A 24,387-nucleotide genomic window follows, 5' to 3' on the forward strand; every position below is an offset into this window, starting at 1 on the left:
GGGGACAGTGTTCTGACCTCTGGCCCCGAAGATTCATGTCCCTTCCACGTGCAACACATCCATCCCATGCCAGCACCCACACAGAGGGAATGAAAACCCCAGAACACCACTTCCTACCACCGTGGGCAGTGCGGAGGGACGGCCGCTTTTGTGCACTGGGACCCACGATCAGGCATCCTCATGGGAGGGGACTAGGCCCTCTGTCACTTACATTCTGGGATTTCATCCCCTTGAAACGCACCTGCTCTGCCAGGACCACTGGCACAGGGGCAGGGCTGGGTCCTGCTGCTGGCACAGGGCGGAGCTGGGTCCTGCTTACCCCCCATGGCGTAGCCCGCCCTGGCCTGGGGAGTCCTGAGTGACCGAGGCTCAGAGTATGCAGCGGTTACTGGGCCGGGGGAGTTATTAACCTTACTTACTAGGTTTTTGTGTATTGCAACATGTACATTGATTTAATATTTTAAAAATCTTGAGTGAAGAACAAATGTGAACTTCGGGTTCATTTCTTCTACCAGAACACAGAGCCTCGGTTAGAAACCCCGGGTGTGTGGCTCCCCCTGGTGGTCATTTGCCAACACGACAGCCTGTCGCAGGCGGGACCCAGGGTGATGTGACTTCCACCCACAGTGTAGAATGTAGATGGATAGCCTCAGCATTCGCAAACCTGGTCACACTCAGCATGGTCTTCCTCCGGTTACTGGCACTTCGGGCACTTAGGGACGCGTGAAGCGGATGTGGTTTGGGATGTGAAGGGACAGCACTGAGCCTGGCCTTGGAAGGACCCTCCCTGCATGAACACCCCAGACGCTGGGTACGAACGAGCCTGTGAAGTGAGTCACGGCCTCCAGTCGTGTGTTCAGCCAGAAGTGAAAATTGGATTAAAGTGGGTCTGGGTGACTTCCTGCGAAAACAAACGGAGAACCCGGGGCCAGCTGGTCGCTCGCTTCCCTGTTCCTTCCGCCCCTCCCATGTTGCCTTGGACAGGGAGCGTGGGCATGCTGGTGGGCGGCCGCTCAGGTCTTCAGTGTCTGGGAGGAGAAGCAGGGCTCAGACACGCTGTCTGTCCCATGGCTGCTCTGGCACCAGCTTACCGTTCTGACCATGTTCCCTGGACTCTGGGAGGAGTTGATTGTGCCCTTCCTTGGGGTGGGGGAGGTCTGGCCTCTGAGGTGCCCTGACTTTTTGGCTCATAAGTGGGTAGCCTTGGTCAGGCCCCTGGCTCTGTGTGGGGTTCGTGCTGAGGCGGTGACTCCAAAAGTCGGATCAGGGCTGACTTCCTGGGTGTCTGTCCCAGGTCCCCGGAAGCAGCCTGGGTCTGCCTAATTTATTTCACACTCATCTGCCCTAAGGAATTACCCGGGAGCTTTTCAAATAGCCAAGGCCCCCACGCACCCCTGGTGTGGGCATGCCCAGCACACGGGGACCCCTGGCCAGGCCCGGGCTGAGTGCCTTCTAAGCCCCCAGGTAACTGGAAGAGGGGAGCAGGGCTGGAGCCGGGTGAGCACACAGCTTCTTCTGAATGAATGTGTGTGGGTCAAACGAGGATGCGTGCGTTTGGATGCGCTGTGGCTGTTCTCCTGTACTGCAGTGGGCGGCCTCATGGTGTCCCCAGGATGGACACTGGCACCTCCTGCCATCCCCCTGCGGGCCCCGCCCTGGGGGCTACACAGACCGTCCTCGAGGGAGCCCACCTCTTGCAGAATCTGCCCAGACCCCCAGGACTCTCACCCCCATCTTTGTCAGAATCGAGCTTTGTCATTTTCTGGGGGTTGGGGGACCATCGGATGCCCCCCACCCCCGTATCTCTTGGGCACATTTTCCTCCTTATCACCCCCCTGGTTTATTCCACGGAACGAATACAGTTTTATTTTTCTCGGGTTGGGGGTGATATGAGCAGAAGACAGTGTGCCCCCTCCCCATTCCCACAGGTCCTGGCAGAGCTGCCCGGTGTGGTGAGTGGATTTGGCCGAGGCCCTCCCCTCCCCCATCACAGTGTGTGAGACACACGAGTCCTTTCTCTGGAGGGGGCTGGTCTTCCCTTAGGGAGAGAGCCACATCTCCTGCAGTTTGCTCCATACTTTTAATTTAAGGGAACAGGACAATTTCTCCCAGAAACCGTGTCCCAGTATCGGGCATGTGAGGGGAGGCAGGTGCGAAGCTGGGCTCCGTGCTGGGACCCAGGCCACATGCCTCGAGCTCAGCTTAGAGAGAAGCCTGCTGGCGGTGAAGAGCGAGGGGTTAGAACGAGGAGACCTGCTGTCACCTGCTATTAAAATGCCAGCTGCAGACGGGTCCTCCCTGTGAGCTGTGTGGGATTCTGCTGGTTCCTCTTGCCCCCAGTGTAATACACATCAGCTCCTCTGAGTACAGACGGCAAATAAGCAGAGAGAAGGGGCTAAGAGCAAGGAAAGGCCCCTGGGCAGACGTGAGCTGCACGGTGAGGGCAGGTGAGGAGGAGAGGCGTGAGGTGGGGGCTGGAGCAGCCCCTCCAGCGGGAGCCGGGGTGGGGCCGCCCCGAGACCGGTGTGGGTGTGGAGGGAAGGAACGGGCATTCGGGCATTTGGATGCTTTAAAACAAAAACACTGCGCCCAGGTGTCTGCACGTTCCCACACCCTCCTGGACAAGCCACACCCCTCTGCTCCTTGCTCCTCTGCATAAAATCTAAACTGTGACTCGGACAAGCCATGACCTGGCGAGGCCACTGTCAGGGCCCAGGTGCTTCCCATCTGTTTCTCCCTGGTATCTGCCCGTTTCCTTGCTGGGAAGTGTTCGCAGGGGAGAGAAAATGGAACTCATCACAGCCTTGTCTGTAGCCGTCGAGGCCCTGGCGTCCCAGGGGGTCAGGGCACACGCTTCCCTCCGCTTCCTGCGCCCAGAGCAGGGCCGGGCCAGGGGACTGAGGCCAGAGAAAGGTGAAGGGCGCGTTGCACGGACCCCATTGCACGGACCATGTATGTGAGGTCACCTTATGAGGCGGGTCGGCAGCGATGGGAGGCCACTGGACACTGGGACTCCGTCCAGGGGCCTGGGTCGCCTCTAGGGGGCGGCTGTGACCAGACCGATTCCGAGTCTCCCGCCCCGCGTTGCACAGGTGGCGTCCCAGTGCTGCCCCACGGGTCCTCCTCCGAGGGCCTTTCCCCGCTCCATGCTGCCTCACCTCGTGCAGACGCTCATGTCCCCAGCACGCCTGGGCCCGGGAGAGGGCTCTTCCCACTGCAGATGAGGACCCAGCACTGCCAGGGCTTGGGCTCAGGGTCCGCACCCCATCTGTTCAGGAAAGCCCTGCGTTCTGCTGCTCTCTCCTCCTGCCCTCCCAACTCGGCCCCTGACCTGCTCCCACCTGTCCTGAGCACCCCGCACGTTCCCCGGCTGCGTCACAATGATCACACGGGGTCGGGGGGCGGGCCTGAAACCGGGAATTGATTCTCGTTCTGGAGGCCAGACGTCTGAGGTCCCGGTGTCGAGGTGCCAGGCTCCCTCCAGGGTCTCTGGGGAGGGTCCTTCCTGCCTCTTGCAGCTTCTGTGGCCCCAGGCACCCCTGTCTTTTGGCCCCGTCAGTCCAGGCTTTGCCTCCGTCACATGTGACTTCTCCTTTGCGAGTCTTTCTGTCTTGTAAGGACACTTGCCATAGGATTCAGGGCCCCTCAGGATGCACCTGCTGCAACGCTTTCTGAGCCCCCCAGACCCCAGTGGCATGACGTGGACATGCATGTGCGGATCCTTGGGGTGTTGGCACATGGGAGGTGCCTGACCCGTGACCCCAACCAGACCGGAGCACAGTTATCCGGGTGGGGGCTGAGCAGGTCGGCTGCTCCCCACCCCCGCCCCGTGGGAACCTGGCGCGTGAGCTGGCCCTCTCGCCTCCAGTGAAATCCAGTTAATGAGCAACCCGCCAAGCTCCTAAAGCCTAACTGAACCGTCCACTTGCTAATGTCCTGGCCAGTCCCCGTCTCCGCTTGTGGTTCCGTAGCCCCCGCCCTCAGAGGCCCAGCTCAGCAGTGCAGCTGAGTTTTGGGGGGTGGTGGTGTCCCTGTGTGGGGCTGGGGCCCCCTGGCCAAAGCCTGCCGTCCTCCCCACATGCTCTCGTGAGTTCTAGAAGGTCACGGGGGCAGGCTGTGCCCGTATGTGGAGGGCGTGGGGACGAGGCCACATTCAGGCTCACTTTTTCTCTGGAGGATGCTCTGTGGTGCCTGGTGTCCGGGAGGCTCTGGTGAAAACACTGGTCAAATATTAACTTCCCGGGTCAAGGACCTTTATTTGAAAGAAACGCCGTCCCCTGTGTGCCCTGTTGGGTGGCCTTGTTCTCGGGCAGGACACCTGGACTCTGCACCTGGTCAGGAACCTGCTGAGCAGGTCTCATGGGGACACTGGGATGACACTGGTCCTAGGAAGGGGGCCGTCTTTTCTGTGGCCTGCAGAGCTCTCTGTCCCCCTCCCGCTGGCCCTTCCGAGGGAAAGGCCACGTCACCACACGGGAATGTAGTGTCCCTGGGTGGGGAACCGGCCTCCTGGGGGGATGGGAGGACACATTGCGGCTACTGTCCATCCTGAGAGGCTCAGGCCCTGGTCCCACATCCTGTCTGGGGTGTCATCCCCTGTGTCCTCTGCTCTCGCCCCCTGCTTTATCTCCTTCATCCCACTTTGTGGAGGCCTTTCCTGCTTTGTAGCTGATGCAGTTCAGTGCCCAGAGTAGGGCTGGCACACAGTAGGAGCTCAATCGTATTTGTTGAATAAAGGAAGGAAAGAATGTCCCTGAAAGGTGAAGAATTAACGCACAGGGCAGGGTTTAGTGTGGGGTCTGAGCCAGGGACCCCTCGCTGCCCCATTCCCGCTGCAGGGCCAGCTACCTCCTGCCTGGAACTCCGCCCTCCTGACTGACGATGGCAGGGTGTGAGGTTTGTGTTCTCCAGGCTGAGGAGTGTGGTTCCCACCACGTGCCTTGTTCACAGGAAGCGCCCAGTTAATGTCAGCCTCGTGTGCACAGCAGCAACCGCAGCAGTTCTGGTGTGCAGACTGTGAGCGGGAAGGAGGCCCTGTGTTTCCAAAATGAGGCCAGTGATGAGCTTGAAAAACTCCATTAGCAGCAAAGGTGACCAAGGTCCAAATCCCTATTCTTTTAAAAAAAACGGCAAGAAAGTGAATAAAGGTGAACAGGAATTTAAAAAGGACAGAAATGCTCGCATCAAGTATATTTAAAAGATCAATCATGCCAGCAATCAAATAAATGCAAGCATTTAGGATTGTGTAGTTGAAATCTGACATGGTCTCCCTTGAGATACAATCCACATGCCATGCCATGCACTAACTCACAGCCTATGGTTGAGTGGTTTTGTGTTTTCAAAGATACATGCAGCCATCATCACAGACCATTTTAGGACGTCCTCCTCACTTCAGAAAGAAACCTTTAGGTGTCCCCCAGCCGGGAACAGCCGCTCGCCTGCTTTCCATGGGTTTCTCTACACATTTCACGTAGATGGAGCCATACAGAATGCGGCCTTTTGTGTCTGGCTTCTTACACTGAGCATAGCATTTTCGAGGTCCGTCCACGTTGCCGTGTGTCACTCCTTTTCATGGTTGAGTAATACTCCATCGCGTGGGTGGGCCACATTCTATCCATTCAGCAGTTGGTGGACACTTGCATTGTTTCCACCTTCTGGCTCATGTGAATAACACTGCCATGAACCTTTGTGTATAATTTATGTGTGTGTATGTGTGTGTGCATGTTTTCATTTCTCTTAGGTATATATACCAAGGGTGGAATTTCTTTTTTTTTTTTAATTAAATCTTTATTGTTCAGATTATTACATTTGTTCCTCTTTTTTCCCCCCATAACTCCCCTCCTCCCAGTTCCCGCCCCACCCTCCGCCCTCACTCCCCACCCACTGTCCTCTTCCATAGGTGCACGATTTTTGTCCAGTCTCTTCCCGCATCTCCCACACCCCTTTCCCCCCCAAGAATAGTCCATTCCCTTTCTATGTCCCTGATTCTATTATGATCACCAGATTATTTATTCACTTGATTCTTAGATTCACTTGTTGATAGATGCATATTTGTTGTTCATAATTTGTATCTTTACCTTTTTCTTCTTCTTCCTGTTCTTAAAGGATACCTTTCAGCATTTCATATAATACTGGTTTGGTGGTGATGAACTCCTTTAGCTTTTCCTTATCTGTGAAGCTCTTTATCTGACCTTCAATTCTGAATGATAGCTTTGCTGGATAAAGTAATCTTGGTTGTAGGTTCTTGGTATTCATCACTTTGAATATTTCTTGCCACTCCCTTCTGGCCTGCAAAGTTTCTGTTGAGAAATCAGCTGACAGTCGTATGGGTATTCCCTTGTAGGTAACTGGGTTTCTTTCTCTTGCTGCTTTTAAGATTCTCTCTTTGTCTTTTGCTCTTGGCATTTTAATTATGGTGTGTCTTGGTGTGGTCCTCTTTGGATTCCTTTTGTTTGGGGTTCTCTGCGCTTCCTGGACTTGTAAGTCTATTTCTTTCAGCAGGTAGGGGAAGTTTTCTGTCATTATTTCTTCAAATAGGTTTTCAATATCTTGCTTTCTCTCATCTTCTGGCACCCCTATAATTCTGATGTTGGTACGCTTGAAGCTGTCCCAGAGGCTCCTTACACTATCTTCGTATTTTAGGATTCTTTTTTCATTTTGCTTTTCCAGTTGGGTGTTTTTTGCTTCTTCGTGTTTTGAATCTTTGACTTGATTCTTGTGCTCCTCTGGTCTGCTGTTGGGTGTCTGTATAATATTCTTTATTTCAGTCAGTGTATGCTTAATTTCTAGTTGGTTCTTTATCACAACATCGAGGGTCTCACTAGATTTCTTGAGGATCTCACTACATTTATCGGCAGTCTCACCAGTCTTTTCGAGGGCCTTACTAAGTTTATCGGCAGCTTCTAGACAGTTCTTGAGAGACCTTAAAAGTGTGGTTTTGAGCTCTATATCTTCCATTTCTGACATTTGCGTCCTGTTTCTTTGTCTCCGCATTTTTTTATCTTTTCTTGGTGCACCCCCTAGTGGTCTTTGTGCGCAGTCTTGTAGTTAAGCCTTGATTGTCGGCAATACCAGGGGTGATTTGACCTACAGGCTAACTGGCTATGAGAGTCAGCTGCGTCTGCAGTGGGAGAGCTTCTGTGCTGGATCTCTAGGGCGGTGCTAACCTAGCCTTTGCCTGAGGCTATCCGGCAAATGGCTCTGCGCAGGGCTTGGGCGGGGCGGGTCCCAGGGGATCTACAGGGCGGGCGGAGCGAGCAGTTATGGCTGCTCTCAGTTCCGTCCCTAGGGGCTCTGCCTCTCAGAGTCCCAGCAACTGCTGCAAACCTCGGAGAGAAAGCTGCCTTCGAGTTCCGACCGAAGCCAGACAGTCCCGCTTCTCCCGTTTGAATCTGGGTCCCTAGAGACTCGCCCGGATCTGGAGCTCAGAGTCTGAAACTCCCTCCCGATTGAAAACAACAACCTCGCCCTCGGCCGCCAGCCCGCTCCGCGCGCGCACTCCACACCTGAGTATTTCACTTCAGCACTGCGCCTCCTCTGAGTCTGGGTATGATATTCTCTTTCCTCCTGGTTGTAGAATTTCCACTCAGCCAGCCTTCCTGTGGTTCTGGATGATGTCTGTTCTGTCCTTTAGTTATATCTCTGAAGTGGTTGTTCGAGGCAGCAATCTCCGGCGTTAACCTACGCCGCCATCTTGGTTTCTCTCATCACACTCTTGGTGCCTTCCCGAGGGTGGAATTTCTGAGACATAGGATAACTCTATGTTTAACAGTTTGAGGAATGGCCAGACTATTTTCTTAGGTGGCCGCCTGTTTTACCTTCTCACCAGCAGGGTGTGAGGGTTCTGACTTCTCCACAGCCTCACCAACACTTGTCATTATCTGGCTTTTTGATTCCAGCCCATACTCGTGATGTGAGATGTGTCTCATTGTGGTTTTCTTTTGCGTTTCCTTAATGACTAGTGATGTTGAGCATCTTTTCATGGGCTGGTTGGCCATTGGGATGTCTTCCTTGGAGAAATGTCTATTCAGATTCTTTGCCTGCTTTTTAATTACATTGTGTTTCTTTTTATTGGTGTATTGATTGTATAGATACAAATCCTTTATGAGGTATATGATTTGCAAATATCGTCTCCCAACTGTGGGTTGTCTTTTCACTTTGTTGATATTGTCCTTCGAGGCACAAAACTTAACATTTTGATGAAGTCCAATTTATCTATTTTTTTCTTTTGTTGCTTAGGCATTTGCTGTCAAATGTAAGAACCCTTTGCCAAACCCAACGTCATGAAGGTTTATTCCTGTTTTCTTATAAGGGTTTTGTAGTTTTAGCTCTTACATTAGGACCTTGGTCCATTTTAATTTAACATTTATGTGTGGTGTGAGATAAGTCTTAACTTCATTATTTTGCCTGTGGCAATCCTATTTTCCCAGCACCCATGTCGAAATACTATTCTCTCTCCACTAAATGGTTTGGGCACTCGTCAAAAATTGGTTGACCATAGATGTACAGTGCGGCCTTGACTTACGAGTGTCCCGACTCACGAGTTTTTCAAGATATGAGCCGTCTCTCGGCTGATTTCTTGCTTTGAGTTGCGAGCTAAAATTTGGGTTACGAGCCAGCTTCAGATACCCCACCGCTAGTTGGCGCAGCAAACATCACAGTAAACGCCACAACATCAGCCCAGCATCACGTGTCTCACTTGGCGAAAACTGATTTGACATATGAGTAATTAGAGTGACGAGCTCCGTCATGGAACGAATTAAACTCGTAAGTCAAGGCCCCACTGTATGAGATTATTTCAGAAGTCTCAGCTCTATTCCACTGCTCTGTGTGTCTACCCTTGTGCCAGTACCAACTGTTGTGGCTGCTTAGATTGTGAGTCCTTCAGTTTTGTTCTAACCCCAAAAAGTGTTCTAACGTAGTACTATGAACTGTATGTCAACAAATTAGATAACTTTGTAGGAATTGGCAAATTACTACAAAGATATAAACTACTGCCCCACTGGTGTGGCTCAGTGGTTGATGTCAACCTATGAACCAGGAGGTCGTGGTTGGATTCCTGGTCAGGGCACATGCCCAGATTGCAGGCTTGGTCCCCAGTAGAGGGCATGTAGGAGGCAGCCAATCCATGATTCTCTTTCATCATTGATGTTTCTATCTCTTTCCCCCCTCTCTTCCTCTCTGAAATCAACAACAACAAAATATTTTTGAAAAAGAAAAAGAAAAAAATAGATATATGCTACTGAAACTCACTAAGCAATAGATAACTTGAATAGATCTTAAGTGAAGAAATTTACTTAACAATCCAAAAAACTAACCGTGAAGAAAAGCTCAGCTTCACGGACGAATTCTACCAAACATTTACCAGTAAAGAAGGATTAAAACCAGTTCTTAACAAACTTTCAAGAAAATAAAAGGGCAGTACACTTCTCAACTCATTTTATGAGGCCAGTAGTATAACCTGGATACAAAAGCCAGACAAAGACATCACACACTAAAAGAAAAACTACAGACCAGTATCTCTTGTAAATGTGGACACACAAGTCCTTAAATACTAGCAAACAAATCCAACAACGTAGAACAGTTACACGTTACGAGCAAATGGGCTTTATCCCAGGAATGCAAGGCTGGTTAACATCCAAAAATTGATGTAACACATCATATCAGTAGAATACAAAATAAAAATCACATGAACATCTCAGGCACAGAATAGGCAATTGACAAAAGTCAACATCCTTTCATGATTAAAAACCCCCCAGCAAAACAGGAATAGAAGGGAGCTTTCTCAACCTGCTAAAAGGTCACACCTAACATCAGGCTTCCTGGTGAAAGGCTGGTGCTTCCCCCAAATCAGGCAGCCAGACAAGGATGTCCACTCTCACCATCTGTTAATAAGCACTGTGCTCTGTTCACAGATGACATGTCATATATATATTAGAGGCCTGGTGCACGAAAATTTGTACACTGGGGTGCGGGGGCGGGGGGTGTCCCTCAGCCCAGCCTGCCCCCTCTCACAGTCTGGGAGCCCTTAGGGCAGTGGTTCTCAACCTTCTGGCCCTTTAAATACAGTTCCTCATGTTGTGACCCAACCATAAAATTATTTTCGTTCCTACTTCATAACTGTAATGTTGCTACTGTTATGAATTGTAATGTAAATATCTGATATGCAGGATGGTCTTAGGCGTCCCCTGTGAAAGGGTTGTTCAACCGCCAAAGGGGTCGTGACCCACAGGTTGAGAACCGCTGCCTTAGGGGATGTCCTGCTGCTGCCGCCACCTCTGGCCGCTGTGGCTGCCGGCCCTCCTTGGCCCTCGCAGCCGCTGCAGCTTTGTCTGGAAGACGTTCGGTCTATTCAGTCTAATTAGCATATTATCCTTTTATTAGCATATATAATATTAGAGGCCCAGTGCACTAGATTAGGGCACTGATAGGGTCCCTAGCGGCTGCTGGCTGCTGGCCAGTACTCCCTCCCTTTCCCTGGCCAGCCCTACTCCCTGGTTGAATTCCTGGATGACCTCCTGTTTGAGGGGACAATTTGCATACTATGCTTTTATTACATAGGATATCCTATATAATAAAAGCCTAATATACAAATCAACCAAATAGCAGAACGACCGGTCACTATTACGTGCACTGACCACCAGGGGGCAGACGCTCAACACAGGAGCTGCCCCCTGGTGGTCAATGTGCTCCCACAGGGGGAGTGCCACTCAGCCAGAAGCCAGGCTCATGGCTGGTGAGTGCAGCGTCGGTGGCGGGACCCTCTCCTGCCTCTACCACAGCACTAAGGATGTCTGACTGCCAGGCCTAAGCCTTCAGTCGGACATTGCCTGAGGGCTCCTGGACTTCAAGAACACACAGGCTGGGCTCAGGGACACCCCCCCCCCCAAGTGCACAAATTTTGTGCACCAGGCCTCTAGTGTATATATATATAAGGAATCCACTAAAAAACCTTAAAACTAATTAATAAGTTCAGTATAGTTGTAGGATTTGAGATTAAGGAAGGGATGGCTGTCCCCTCGCCCCACGGTGCTGGAGGGGAACATCCTGGTGTTGCTTCTGAAGTGGTGCCCTTGCGCTCCAGACACAGGACGAGACAGGCATGTGGAAGACCAGGTCAGCACACCCGGCCAGAGGGAGCCGAGAGGCTTGGCGGCACTTGAAGGTTGTGGATTTGGGATCATTCAGAGTGAGAGCCGTGCGGACGGAGGTGTGTGCTCACCTTCCACGTGCAGTGCTAATGCCCCTCCCCAGGGCATGTGCTGTGCAGCTGTGAGGGCCAGGATGACCATCAAGCCCGGCTTGGCAGAACTTCCCAAGCTGCACCTGGAGCCTCCCAGGCATCTGGGAATCCCAAGAAAACTCTCTGCATGGGAGTGAGTGGAAATGTGCAGGAGCAGACAGCACACATGTATGTGCACACACAAACACATCTTGCATGTGCACACGAACATAGTGACAAACATACATAGACACAAACACACATGCATACATGTGCACAGAGACAAACACATCACACACACACACACACCCCTGGAGAGTCCTGGGGGTGGATTAATGTGTGGAGGTGTCGACAGACTGAGGCCATGAGCTGTGTGTCATGGACAGAGGAGAAGAGGGCGTTTCAGGCAGGACAGGAGGGGAAGTGAAGGCACAGAAAGGTGCTTTGCTGGGAGTCAGCGGCCCCCACTAGACACAGCCAGTGTTTGATTGGTTTGTCCCCAGGATGTCCTGAGAACCCCGTGAAAGCGGCAGCCACCCCGTGACTCAGTGCCGTTCACCTGTCTCCACGCAGGCCCAGGACTCCCCTCACTGTTTGGTGACATCCCAGGGCCTGCGGGCCGATGCCGCGTTCCTCCAGCTGCATGTGACAGTCACCAGGCGCTCTGCAGGCATGTGATGCTCAGCAAGGGTTCGGAGCTGGCGCAGGCCCCGCGGTGGGCAGGGGGGGCGAGGTCTGGAGGATTAGGACGGAGGGGTGCCCTGCTGTGTCGCAGGGTTGGCTCAGCCTGGTGGGGCCGCTGCTGCCCTCCTGTAGAGCCTGCCCCTCACCCGGGCAGCAGCTGCCATCTCGCTCTGCAGCCACGGCTCCTTGGTTCCTCGCTCCTGGCTCTGCCTGGAAACAGTGAGTTGAGCAAGTGGCTCAGGGAGTAACTGAGTGCCCAGGGCATTGGACTGACAAGGGGGCAGCCACCCAACAGGGCGTCAGTCTCTGCCACACATGAGCCCAATTCCCTCTCCCATCCTTTGGAATTTCTGTGCTGAGATTTTCCAGGGACACTTTAGGCATAAAATCACATTAGTGGCAGTGACTTTTCGAGACTATGGTCTGAGCATTTCTAAGAATCCTGAGCATAGAGGGGATCATGTTGGTAACAGGGCCTCCCTGAGACACAGATGTTTGCATATGGATGCCTCACCTTTCGAGAGGGGACTCAGTGCTCAGCTGTCCTAAAGCGTGATGAGTGCTGATTCCGCACAGCCGAGCCCTGCCCTTCAGAGGTTCCCAGCTGGGGACCTAGGGGCCGGGGCAGGGGTGGGGGGGAGGAGCGTGGACTTGACTTCAGGGCTATTGAACAGAGCTGCTCTCGCTGCTGAATGCAGCCGAGGGGAAGGTGGGCTGAAACCCCCAGCACAGCCTGGAGAAGGCAGGTGACGAGGGGATTCAGGCAAAGGGATGGACAGCTGGTGTGCAGAGCACACGCGGGATCTAGTGTGGCGTGTGGCCGTTAAAGCAGTGTTGAGCGTGGATGTGCATGTGGTTATGTGAGCATGTGATGTGGGTGTGCAGTGCCATTCTGGCTTCTCCTCCTTTGGGCTCTATCATCTAGAGCCAGCCCTCTGGTCTCCATGCCTCAGTTTCTTTATTCGCAGGCTGGCTGATGGGCACAGGCTCACAGAATGAAGGCGGGCACTTGGCACCGTGCCTGGTCAGCTGGGCATCTCTGTGTTGCCGGCAGCCCTGTTGGGAGGTGACAGATGGGACAGAGTTCGGAGCGGTTTCTGTCCAACCAGGGGTCCTTGTGTGGATGGGTACATCCCACACCTGCACTCCTCCTGCTGCTGCCCAGGGCTGGGACCCCCACTCTGGTGGGCAGCACAGAGGGTGGGTCCTGGGCAGTGGGGTCTGCCTGGCTGCAGAGGGAGGGTGGCAGCCATAATCAAAGCAGACACCAGCACTCGTGGCAAACGCGAGCAGCCCCAAAGCCGGCACACGGGCAGAGCTTACGGCCACACGGCAGCATCCTTCTCGTGTCCTGGACAAAGGAAGTGTTGGCTGAGGCTGTTACAGGGAAGGAGTGGGGGCATAATGGGAATGTCCAGTTGCAGGCTGCCTGGCTCATGCCCTCCGAACAGTGGCAGTGCCCAGATCCCGTCCTTTCCTGAGACACAGCCCGGAAGAGGTGCCCGGTGAAGACAGAGCTGAGAGGAGGCAGGGTGGGGCCCCATGCAGGGCTGGCACCCAGGCTGTGGGCAGGACTCCCTCCCCAGCCCCATCTCATGGCCTTGGGGTGACCTGGCAGTCCCCGCTCTCCACACACAGACTGAGATCTGGGGTGGTGGTGGCGGAAGAGGACGCCTGTCCCTGTGGGACCTGCTGGCAGCGGCAGCGGCAGTCTCCGTATGTACCATGACCCTCCTTTCCCTCCGTGTCACACCCCTGCGGCTGCGTCCTGTCCCTTTCAAGTCGTTCTCAGGGCTTAACCGGAAACCCCCGCAGGACTGAGAAGTGTGATGAAAGTGTCACGAGCAGGGTCAGCCCGAGAGAGCCTTTCTGATCAGTGAGAAAGGGGTCAGCGGTTACAAAAGGCCACAAGTCACCAGTGTTCCAGCCCAGATCGTGGTCTCTGGTGAGATGGGGCGAGGACAGGTCAGCGTCTGTGAGAGGGGCTGGAATGGGGACCGGGGGTGGGGACGGGGGGCAGGCTGAGGAGCTGCACCTCGAAGCAGGTGGGAGCCCAGGTCCCTTCCGGCTCCTCCTTGGATGTTGAATTTCTCAGAAGCAACAATTCCAACCGAGGAGTTGGACTTACACCAAGTTTCAGTTGTAATGCAGGGCGTGCAGCCCCATGCTGCCCAGGGCTGGGACCCCCCTGGTCTTCAGTTGCAGCGGCTCTGAGCGCAGGGCTGGGGGCTGCCCCCTGGTGTCCTATGGCCCCAGCCCTGTCCCGAGCGGCCACCCCGAGGGGGCTGTGCCAGGCACCTTCTCTTGGAGCTGGGCTCTGTGGAGGGTGCTCAGGCTATAGGGCCAGCAAGAGATTCCTTCTAGAAGCTGCCCTGGGGTCAGGGTGCTGGCCTGGAGACCCCATTTGCACACACAGCAGCACAGGGATCGGCCGTAGTCTGGCGAGGAGCAGCGAGGCCTGCAGCTCACAGCTCAGTGAGTTCGGAATTCCAGGGAACGTGCTTGAATGTCCCCTGGGCCTCTCGGAGTCTCTGGCTGTTTTAAGGAGGTGTGAGACCTCCTCAGTGTCACTGTGATAGAGAAGTTTCTGTCTTTTTTCTTCCACGAGAGTGAAAAGAAAGAGCCGCCGGGAACATGAATGGGGTTGCTGACCGTGGGCGGGGAGGGTGGGCCGGGCGGGAGCTGGCTGGCCCCACCTCCCCAGGGCAGACGCCTGCCCGCCCTCCTCCGTGGTGCACACAGCCCGATGGCTCCCGACCCCAGCGGCCGCCTGGGCCTGCCGCTGCCGCTGCTGCTGCTGCTCACCTGCTGCCTCGCTGCCACCCGGGCGGATCTGCTGGACTGGCTGTGGTCCACGAATACGGATCGGCCCACCACCTCCCCCGTCCCCGTGGCCACAAGCAGCCCACCTGTGCAGCCCACAGAGGATACCACCACACAGGTAGCCCCTCAGGATGGCCCCACTGAGCAGGGGACAGCGCCTACCAGCCCCGAGCTGCCCCTGGAGAGTCTGGAGGCTGGCCAGGGCGAGGCCTCCACTGCCCGTCCTGCCTCCCCGGCGAGCCCGGACACGAAGGAGGAGAATCTTGCTGGCGTCGGAGCCATGATCCTGAACGTGGCTATGGGTATCCGGAACTTTGTCCAGCTCTGGGGTAATAGCACCCCCGCCGAGAACGCTACCGGAATGGAGATGCCAACACTTGCGACCCCCACAGGCCCCCTCACCTTCCCAGTGCCCTCCAGCGCCCCCCAGGAGAACGGGACCACTCCCTGGCTGACCAGTGGGACCCTGAGCTCTCCGGACACCAAGAGGACTGAGGCCGGCAGCCTGCCAGTGCCCACCCAGCCACTACCCTCCCCGGACAGGCCCCGGACACTACTCGGGGAGCCCTCGGTGCCACCGAAGTCCCCAGGTAGAGCTCTCTCCTCCATGTGGGGCGGGGCCCTTCCCTGGGGAAGCCAGCAGTCCCCAGCTTGGCCCCCGGATCTGGATGGCAAAGGACTCTTGCCCGGCATCCTCGAGCGCACGCCACTTCTGCTTCCCCTGGTGATGGGTTCCCTGGGCGCGCACGCTGCCCCCTCGGCTGTCTCCTCTGACGCCCCCGCCAATCGGTCTCCAATCTCACGCTCAGCTTCGACTGGGGACCGTGGTGCTTGGGTTCCTCGCGGGGCTAATTCTGTGGGGCCTGGTCTTGCTAATTACTTTGCACTGCTCAGGTCCCCCCGGCCGACCCCCACAGTGCAGCCTGCCCGCCACCTCGCCGGCCGCTGCCTGCCCCTGCCGCCCTCCCTGCCGGTCTGCGGCAGCCTGGGCATCGGGCGCGCCTGGCTGCCCAACCACCTCCACCACTCCAGTGGGGAGGAGGTGCTGGCGGCTGCCCGGGCCTGGGGCGGCCTCCTCCGGACGCACTGCCATCGCTTCCTCGCCTGGTTCTTCTGCCTGCTGCTGGCCCCACCCTGTGGCACTGGCCCCTCGCCTTCCCCGCCACCCTGCCGCCAGTTCTGCGAGGCCCTGGAGGACGCGTGCTGGAGCCACTTGGACGGGGGCAGGCTGCCAGTCGTCTGCGCCTCGCTGCCGGCCAGGGAGGACGGGCACTGTGTGTTCATTGGGCCGGCCGCAGGTAACGCCTGGCCCGCCCGCCCCATCCTTTCCATGTTGCTCTTTCGTGGCAGCCCGGCCAGGGCTGGGGTGAACCTGGCACAGGCCCCTTTGCCCCCGGTGCTGGCCTTTGTGGGCCCTCAGGAGGCAGGAGTGCCACACCTCCTTGGCTGGGGGGAGGCTGGGTCTGGTTCTATGCGTGAAACTGCAGTGCGTGGGGAGCAGCCCCTGCCCAAGCATTTTCATTCACGAGTGCTCTGAGACACCCGTCATGGAAGGGAGGCTGAGGGCACGCACATGATGTGGCGAGGGAGCCGGGTTCCCTCCTGCTTCTGGCTGCTGCTCCAGTCTGATTGGGGGGAGGGGGCTGGGAGTGGGTGCCACAAAGAGAGGCAAGCCGTGCCAGCAGGTGGTGAGGCTGTGGCACTCATGTGAGGCCACCCCAGCCTGGGGCCATGCGCTCCAGAGCACATCTCTGCTCCTCTGGTGGGGAGAGGGAGGGCAGCCGCAGCCCTCCCAGCCCCCAGCTCCACGGTGGGGCCCGGCCCCCGAGCAGAGCCTGCTCCCTGGTTGCTCTTAGAGGCCCCATCTGTGTGGGCTCTGCGTGTCCCCTCCCTCTTCCTCTCTGTGGGGAGCAGCCTTGCCCACTCATCCGTCCCTGCAGGCACTGGGCTTTGGAGCTGGGCAATGGGGGTGGGGTGTCTGCACTGGATCTCAAGGGGGTGTCCCCCTACTGGGCCCCTGAGGGTTGTGTGGGTGGCTCCTTGGCACCCTGTGCCAGGCCTGGGGTGAAGTGAAGTGGGGAAGCCAGGGCAGGAGCAAGTGCCAATGACGGGTGGTGCCCAGCCCCAAGGAAGGGGCACCCCAGAGGCTGGACGGGAGGGAGGACGGCAGCGACGGGGGCTGGGCCTGCTCTCCAGCAGGAGTGGCTGGGGTGTGGCCGGCAGAGGAACGCCGGCCCATCAGGCCTGCGCTGGGAGGCCTGGTACGAGCAGGGTTGGGGGCCACAGTGAGGTGCACGTTCCCGCGCCCCATTCATATGTGGTGCCTGGAACACCTGAATATTGGGCTGGCCGGGGCCTTCTCCTCACCTTGTCCCCTCCGAGTGTGTGTGGCAGGGGCCGCCCCACAGGGAGTGGCTTGCCCGGGGCCCCTGGTTCCATGTAGAGGAGCCTGGCCGCTCCCCACTCCACCTCTTCCTCCTCCGCCACGAAGCTGGGGCAGGGCCTGAATGCACCAGACCTGCTGGGCCTCGGACAGGCCCGGGTCTCCTGTGGGTGTGTGTGGGGGGGTGGGAGGGAGGGCGGGGAATCTCTCTGACCGCAGCTGGCCTGGTCAGCGAGTGGCCTAAAGAGGACTCCTCACTGGACATCTGCACCATTGGCAGGATCCCCGCGTGTGAGGGAGGCCGTGTTCCCCGCAGGTCCTGGGGGAATCTGCCGGCAGCGCTCACTGCTCCTCCCGCCCCCTCGGGCTGGCGGTGGGCTTCGGCTCATCTCACCAGGGACCCTCCTGTGTGGCCTGGCTGGGGAGGGTCCCCAGGCGTTTCCCCCTCCTCTGGCATCTTAGTGAGGACCACCCACCACCTGGCCTTCCCACCCCTGCATGCTGGGGGCAGGCGGAGGAGGAAGGCCAGGTGGGGAGCGGCGGGACCAGGAAGGCCCAGCCCCTCTCCTGTATTGGTGAATGTCCCCTCCCCACCCCGTGGAGGGCGGGGGCTGGTGAGTGGGGTGCTGGGATGCAACAACCATCATTGGCTTCGTGAGGTCCTTGGGCTGTGAGTGAGTGTGGGGGGGGGGGCATCTCTGTGGGGGAGGGGCAGACCTGAGCCTGGGTGCTGCTTCCTTCCCCGGACCTGTCCAGCACTGCCCATAGGGTCCCGGCTGCCCACCACCTTTCCCATCCTTCCTCCTGAGGGTGCCCTGCAGGGTGGCTGCAGGCCCTGGCAGAGCTGGTCCCAGCACACCAGCCTGAGGCCCAGCTCTGTCCACCCCCCGGAAGGGCCTCCCCTGTACCTGCTCCTCTCTGCCCTCCTAAGAGAGCGGGGTGGGGGAGGAGCTGGGGCAGTCCAGCCAGTGGCTGGGCGTGGGGAGGTGTTCAGGAGGGAGAAGGCCTCCGTGGGAGCCCTGTGCTGGAGCTGGAGCTGGAGCTGGTGGTCGGTCAGCTCACTGTTAAGCACTCAGTGCAGGGTTTTGCCATCTGTGAACGTGTCCCTCAGGCCACAGAGAAAAGTGGGTGAGGCCCCACCCTGGGGAGGGCAGGCGCAGGTCCCAGGTCCTCACTGTGTCCACACTGGGAGGGCCAGTAGGGGATTGCCCCTTAGCAAGGAGGGAGCTCAGGTCAGAGGGACAGGGTCTGGGGCGAGAGGGGCAGGTGTCTGTAGGCAGCCCCTCCTGGAAGGGGCAGGTTCTGCAGACCTGCATCATGGGGGGACTGCCTTCCTCCTCTGCCCTCACCCCCGGACCACTCTCCCCACGTCTTGCCCTCTCTGCTTCTCTCCTGTGCCAGGTTTTTATCCCACAACTGGCTGCGGACACACTGTCATCAGGATCCAAGCTACATAAGAGAGGGCGGAACACAGCCCAAGCCCCTCAGGGATGGGGCGTCCTCCGTCCCCGCAGTGTGTTGGTATAGATGCGTGTGCAGGAGTGTCCTGGGGCTGCTGTGACACATGACCACACACTTAGTGGCTTACAACCACGCAGTTGTGTTACCTTAACTCCTGGGGTCGGACATCAGAGGTCCTCCCCCTGGGCTCGAATGAGGGTGTCGGGGCCAGTTCCTCCTCGGGCTGCAGGGAGATTCTGTTCCCGCCCTTGCCCACATTTGTGGCCTGTGGCCAGTGGCCCGTGGCCCCTTGTCCATTTTCAAAGCCAGCAAGGTCAGCCAGGCCCATCTCATGGTCTCTTCTCTCATCACAACCTTCTCTGCCCCATTGGGAGAGGCTCTCTCTTTTAAGGGTGCATGCGGTTAGAAAGGGACAACCTCCCCATCTTAAGGGCCGTCACCGCAATCACGTTGCAAAGCTGTGTTGGCCCCGTGGAGTCATCATCACAGGCTCCAGATGAGGGTGTTCTTGGGGCCTTCATCTAGATCAGTGGTTCTCAACCTTCCTAATGCCGTGACCCTTTAACACAGTTCCTCACGTTGTGGTGACCCCCAATTTCATTGTTACAAATTGAACACAATTAAAGCATAGTGATTAATCACAAAAACAATATGTAATTATATATGTGTTTTCCGATGGTCTTAGGCGACCCCTGTGAAAGGGTCGTTCGACCCCCAAAGGGGTCGTGACCCACAGGTTGGAACTGCTGATTCTAGATCATCAGAAATCTTTCACGGAGGCCTTTGTGGGTGGCATTGATGTGAAGTCAGATTTGGACATGAGAATCGTGTCACGTGTCCGTGGTGCCTCCACCCAGTGACATGGGTGCTCCAGTTGCCCATCATGCTTATTAGTCTTTCAGTCGGGGGTTGAGCAGCAGGTGGCCCTGGGATGTGTGTTCTCTTTGATACTGAGATGAGGTTCTTCACCCGCCCCAGACGCTTGCCTGTGCAATTGCTGCTGCAGGTAATGAAGCGACAGGTTTGGGGAGTCTCTCCGAGTGTGTCAAGGGGGTGGTTGTGCTCCATCTAACGGGAGGGTGGGGCAGGCAGGTGCCTCTGGCCGGATCCTGAGAGAGAGCTTCCCACCCGCCTCGCCGTGTGCCGTGTGTATTGGGGGATCGGGTGCGTGTGGGTGGTACCGGGCCCATTACGTGTCGGTGCACTAAACGTATCACCCCCTTGTCCCACTTCATGGCTTCAACTTGACTTCTGTTTTATCTGAGAGTCATGTTGCAATGTTTGCTTACTTTCTCCTGCCCTTTGCCTGTTTTGGGTTTTTTTAAAAAGACTTTTTTTTAAGAGCAGTTTCAGGTTCATAGCAAAATTGAGGGGAAGGTACAGAGATTTCCCATATGCCCCCATTCCCCCCACCCCCCAACACACTCAGCCTCCTCCATTTTATATTGAATGTTCCGAAGATTTGGGCAAAAGTGTAATGGCATGTGTTCATCATTATAGTATTATATAGAGTGGTTTCCCCGCCCTAAACAAATCCTCTCTTCTCCACCTGTTCATCGGCCCTCACCCCATCCCTGGCAACCACTGAACGTTTTACTGTCTCCACAGTTTTGCCTTTTCTAGAATGTCATAGAGTTGGAATAATATATATGATGTAGCGTTTTGAAAGACTGGCTTTTTTTACTGAGTATGCATTAATGTTTCCTCCATGTCATTTATGGCTTTGTAGTTCATTTCTCTTTATCCTATATAATAAAGAGCTAATATGCTAATTATACCGAACAGCAGAACAACCGTCCGGACGACCTTCTGGAAGACCTTCAGGACGAAGCCGGGGCTGCAAGGGCTGAGCCCCTTGTACGAATTTTGTGCATCAGGCCTCTAGTCACTTAATAATATTCCATTGTTTAAATGTTCCACAGTTTATTTACTCATTCACCTGCTGAAAGACATATTGGTTGCTTCCAAGTTTGGGCAAGCCTATATAATAAAAGGCTAATATGCAAATCAACCGAACGGCAGAACGAATAGTCACTATGACGCTCACTGACCACCAGGGGGCAAACACTCAACACAGGAGCTGCCCCCTGGTGGTCAGTGTGCTCCCACAGGGGGAGCGCACTCAGCCAGAAGCCGGGCTTATGGCTGGTGAGTGCAGTGGGGGTGGCGGGAGCCTCTCCTGCCTCCGCAGCAGTGCTAAGTCATCAGTCAGGCATCCCCCGAGGGCTCCTGGACTTCAAGAAGGCGCAGATGGGGCTGAAGGACCCCCCACCAAGTGCACAAATTTCGTGCACCAGGCCTCTAGTTATGAATAAAGCTTCTGTACACATCTGTGTGCAGGTTTTTGTGTGGAAATAAGTTTTCAAGTCCTTTGGGTAAATACCAAAGAGTGTGATCGCTAGATTATAGGGTAAGAGTATGTTTAGTTTTCTAATAAGCCACCCAGCTGTCTCCCACAGTGGGTGCACCGGGTTGTATTCCCACCAGCAGTGACTGTGAGTTCCGGTTGCTCCACACCCTGGCCAGCACTTGGTTGTCAAGTGTTCCTGATTGTGGCCCTTCTAATAGGTGTGAAGTCGTGTCTCGTGGTTGTTTTAATTTGCACCCCCCTGGTGCACGTGATGTGTTTATGTTTATTTGCCATATTTGCCTCTTCTTTGGTGAGGTGCCTGTTAAGATCTTTGGCCCACTTTTCAGTCGGGTTGTTTGTTTTCTTATTGTTGAGTTGTGAGTGTTCTTGTGTATTTTAGATGTACCTCCTTTGATCAGGTACATGTTTTGAAAATATTCCCTCCAGTCTGTGGTGTGTCTTCTTACTGTCTTAATGTGCCTTTTGCATAACAGAAGTTTCTAATCTTAAAGAAATTAAATGAAGTTTAGCTTATCAATGATGTTTTTTCATGGATTGTGCCTTTGGTGTTATATCTAAAAAGTCATTGCCATATCCAAGGTCATCAGAGTTTTCCCTGTTATCTTCTAGCAGTTTTATAGTTTTGCACATTACATTTAGGTCTGTGATCTACGGTGAGTTAATTTCTGTGAGAGGTATGAGGCCCGTGTCTAGATGTAATTTTTTGCACATTGGTGTTCAGCCTTTCCAGCACCATTTGTTGAAAATACCATCTTTACTCCATTCTATTGCCTTTGCTCTTTTGTCAAAGACCAGTTGAGTGTATTTATGTGGCTCTCTTCCTGAGTTCTCTATTCTATTCCATTGATCACTTTGTCGTTTCAAGAATACCACAGAGTCTTGATCACTGTAGGTTTAGAAAAACTGTGTTCTTCTCCTTCAGAATTGCATTGGCTATTCTGGGTCTTTGTCTCTCCATATACTTTAGAATCTGTTTGTCGATATTCACAAAATAACTATCTGGGATTTTGATTGAGATTTCTTTGAATCTATAGATTAAGTTGGGAAGAACTGACATCTTGACAATATTGAGTCTTTTTAATCTATGAGCATGGAATATATCTACATTTCTTTAGTTCTGTGATTTCTTTCTTCAGAGTTTTGTAGTTTTCCTCAGGTAGATCTTGTACATATTTTGTTTGATTGATATCTAAGTATTTAACTTTGGTATTCTGTAAGTAGTATTCTGTTTTTAATTTCAAATTCCACTTGTTCTTTGCTGGTATGTAGAAAACAGATTGACTTTTGTATATTAATCCTGTATCCCACAACCTTGCTATGATCACTTACCGTATTAGCCTCAGGAGGTGTGTGTTGGGGGGGGGGGGGGCGGGTTGTTTGTTAATTCTTTTGAATTTTCTACATAGATGATTATATCATCTGCAAACAAGACAGTATTATTTCTTTCTTTCTAACTTGTGTATTTTATTTCCTTTTCTTATTTCATTAGTTAGGACTGCCAGTATGATGTTGAAAAGAAGCAGAGAGGGAGGGGACATTCCTGCTTTGTACCTGATCCTAGTGGGAGAGGTTCAAGTTTCTCACCGTTAAGTATGATGTTAGCTGTAGGTTTTTTGTAGATATTCTTTTATCAGGTGGAGGAAATTGTGCTTCCCTGTGCCTGCCCCACTTCCCGTCTGCATGAGGGTCTTACCCTCAGGGAGGCTGAGATCAGTGGGAGCCCTGGCTGGCTGGCAGCGCTGCCACATGGCGGGCAGCCAGGGCCATGCAGAGCCACACCGCTGACCCTGGGGGCCAACCCTGGCAGGTACCCACAGTGCATGTCCCCCTGCGGTGGCCCTTTCTCCTGTTTTTATTTATTTTTTTCCTCAGGGACTCTTATAAGACAACTTGCCTTAGAAGTTGGGGTGAGCATTTCTCCCCTGTGCCTGCCCCAGAAAGTCCCAGGTCAGCCTGGCCCTGCTGGTGGGCCAGACCCAGGTGCCCATCACACACAGCAGTCACATAGATGCACGCACACACGCACTCACACACTCACACTTGCACTCACTGTCACACTCACGCCTGCTGGCTCCACGCAGCCTTCCTTGGGACCCCCACACATCACTGCTGCCTCCCAGAAGCATCTCTCTCCTGTGTGACTCACACTCTGGAGGAGGACCCCACCCAGACTGTAGGTGGGGGTCTTGAGAGGAAAGGCCTTGGGTCAGGGCTCTTGGCCAACTTTGGCCGCAGAGTCAGGCTCCGCCAGGCAAAGTGGATGTGCGGGGAAGTCATGCATGCACCGGCCTCTCCTTGAGCTGGTGCCTGCCCTCCTGTGTCCGGCAGTGACCACACGCTGCGTGGGGACGTAGCCTGGCCCTCTGCCCCAACGCTCAGCATTCCTGGCTCCTAGGGCATGGGAGCCTGAGACTAGTGGCCCCCACATGCTCCGTATGGCATGCGAGGGCTTGGGCAGGTCCAGGCACACGGTCAGGTCAGGCCCTGCTCCGGCCCCAGGTCAGCATCATGGACAGCAGGGCCTCTGGTCCCTCCTGCTGGACAGAAATGAGGGGAGAGAACCCAGCACCCTGGCTGTGTCCCCACCTGGGCTCCTGCCACCGAGGGGCCGCCAAGTGCTGGGGGATGTCAGTCAGAACTCGTGCTCTGTGACACCAATGGCCCAGGAGGAGGACACACGAGCGGTTCTGACCGTGGGCTCCTGAGGGGCGTGAATGTAAGGGACGCATGAGCCTCCAGGTGTTTAGAAGGCAGGTGGGGCCGGTGGGACCACGCTAGCTTGAGCATCTGTGGGTTGAGAAAGCAGACCTCCCGCCAGTGGTCCCCCCTCACGAGGCTGCTCTCCAGGTCACCCCAGTGTGGACACACCAGGAGTGGGGGAGCCCCTGCACTTGGAACCTTAAGCTGGAACCCCCGCCTCCTGGAAACACTGCGTCCACCCTTGGTCCGTGCTGACTTGGTTCCCAGGAGCCCCATGCAACAGCCTCAGCCGAGCTGTCACATCCAAGCCCCAGCCAACCTGGGGGACTGGGTGTGAGTTGCTGTACTGAGTGTCAGCGCAGACGTAGAAACCACAGGACTGACCCGGCTAAGCCAAGTCCTCCAGGAGGCACAGCCCCTCTCACGTTCTGCTCTTCTGTTTCCGGGCTGGTTCTGATGAGGGTGACGCTGCAGGGGACAGCCCGGTGCACAACTGTCTTTTCCCTATTGCCCGTGCCCTGCTCCTGTGGATCCCCGCGGGGGTCCGAGCGTGGGGAAGATGAGTGATGGGGTGAGGACATGTTCTAAGCGTGGGATGAGGACGGGGTGCAGGGCAAGGTTGCAGGTGGGCTCAGAACCCCCGGCCCCTTCACAGCAGGCTCCTTGCCCCTCCTCCTGCCATGCTGGTTTGGGATAGTCTCTGCTGCATCCTGCCCGCCCTCCCCCCACTCCACGGCCTGCAAG

General features: G+C 55.3%; 1 protein-coding gene across 2 annotated transcripts in view; it reads left to right on the forward strand.

Moving 5' to 3' along the window:
• COL18A1 (collagen type XVIII alpha 1 chain) overlaps nucleotides 1-24,387 on the forward strand; it is an 84,189-nt gene that overhangs the window by 22,254 nt on the left and 37,548 nt on the right. Inside the window, exon 1 of one of the 2 annotated variants that reach the window (XM_059686694.1) lies at nucleotides 14,623-15,318. The exons of the other annotated variant lie outside the window; for it this stretch is intronic. Coding sequence (XP_059542677.1) covers nucleotides 14,652-15,318 — 667 coding nt within the window. The 5' untranslated portion in view covers nucleotides 14,623-14,651. Of the gene's footprint in view, nucleotides 1-14,622; nucleotides 15,319-24,387 lie in introns of those variants that run through there. 2 annotated transcript variants of the gene reach the window in all.

The sequence above is a fragment of the Myotis daubentonii genome, chromosome 3 (genome assembly GCF_963259705.1).
Source record: "Myotis daubentonii chromosome 3, mMyoDau2.1, whole genome shotgun sequence".
In the NCBI taxonomy this organism is placed as follows: Eukaryota; Metazoa; Chordata; class Mammalia; order Chiroptera; family Vespertilionidae; genus Myotis; species Myotis daubentonii.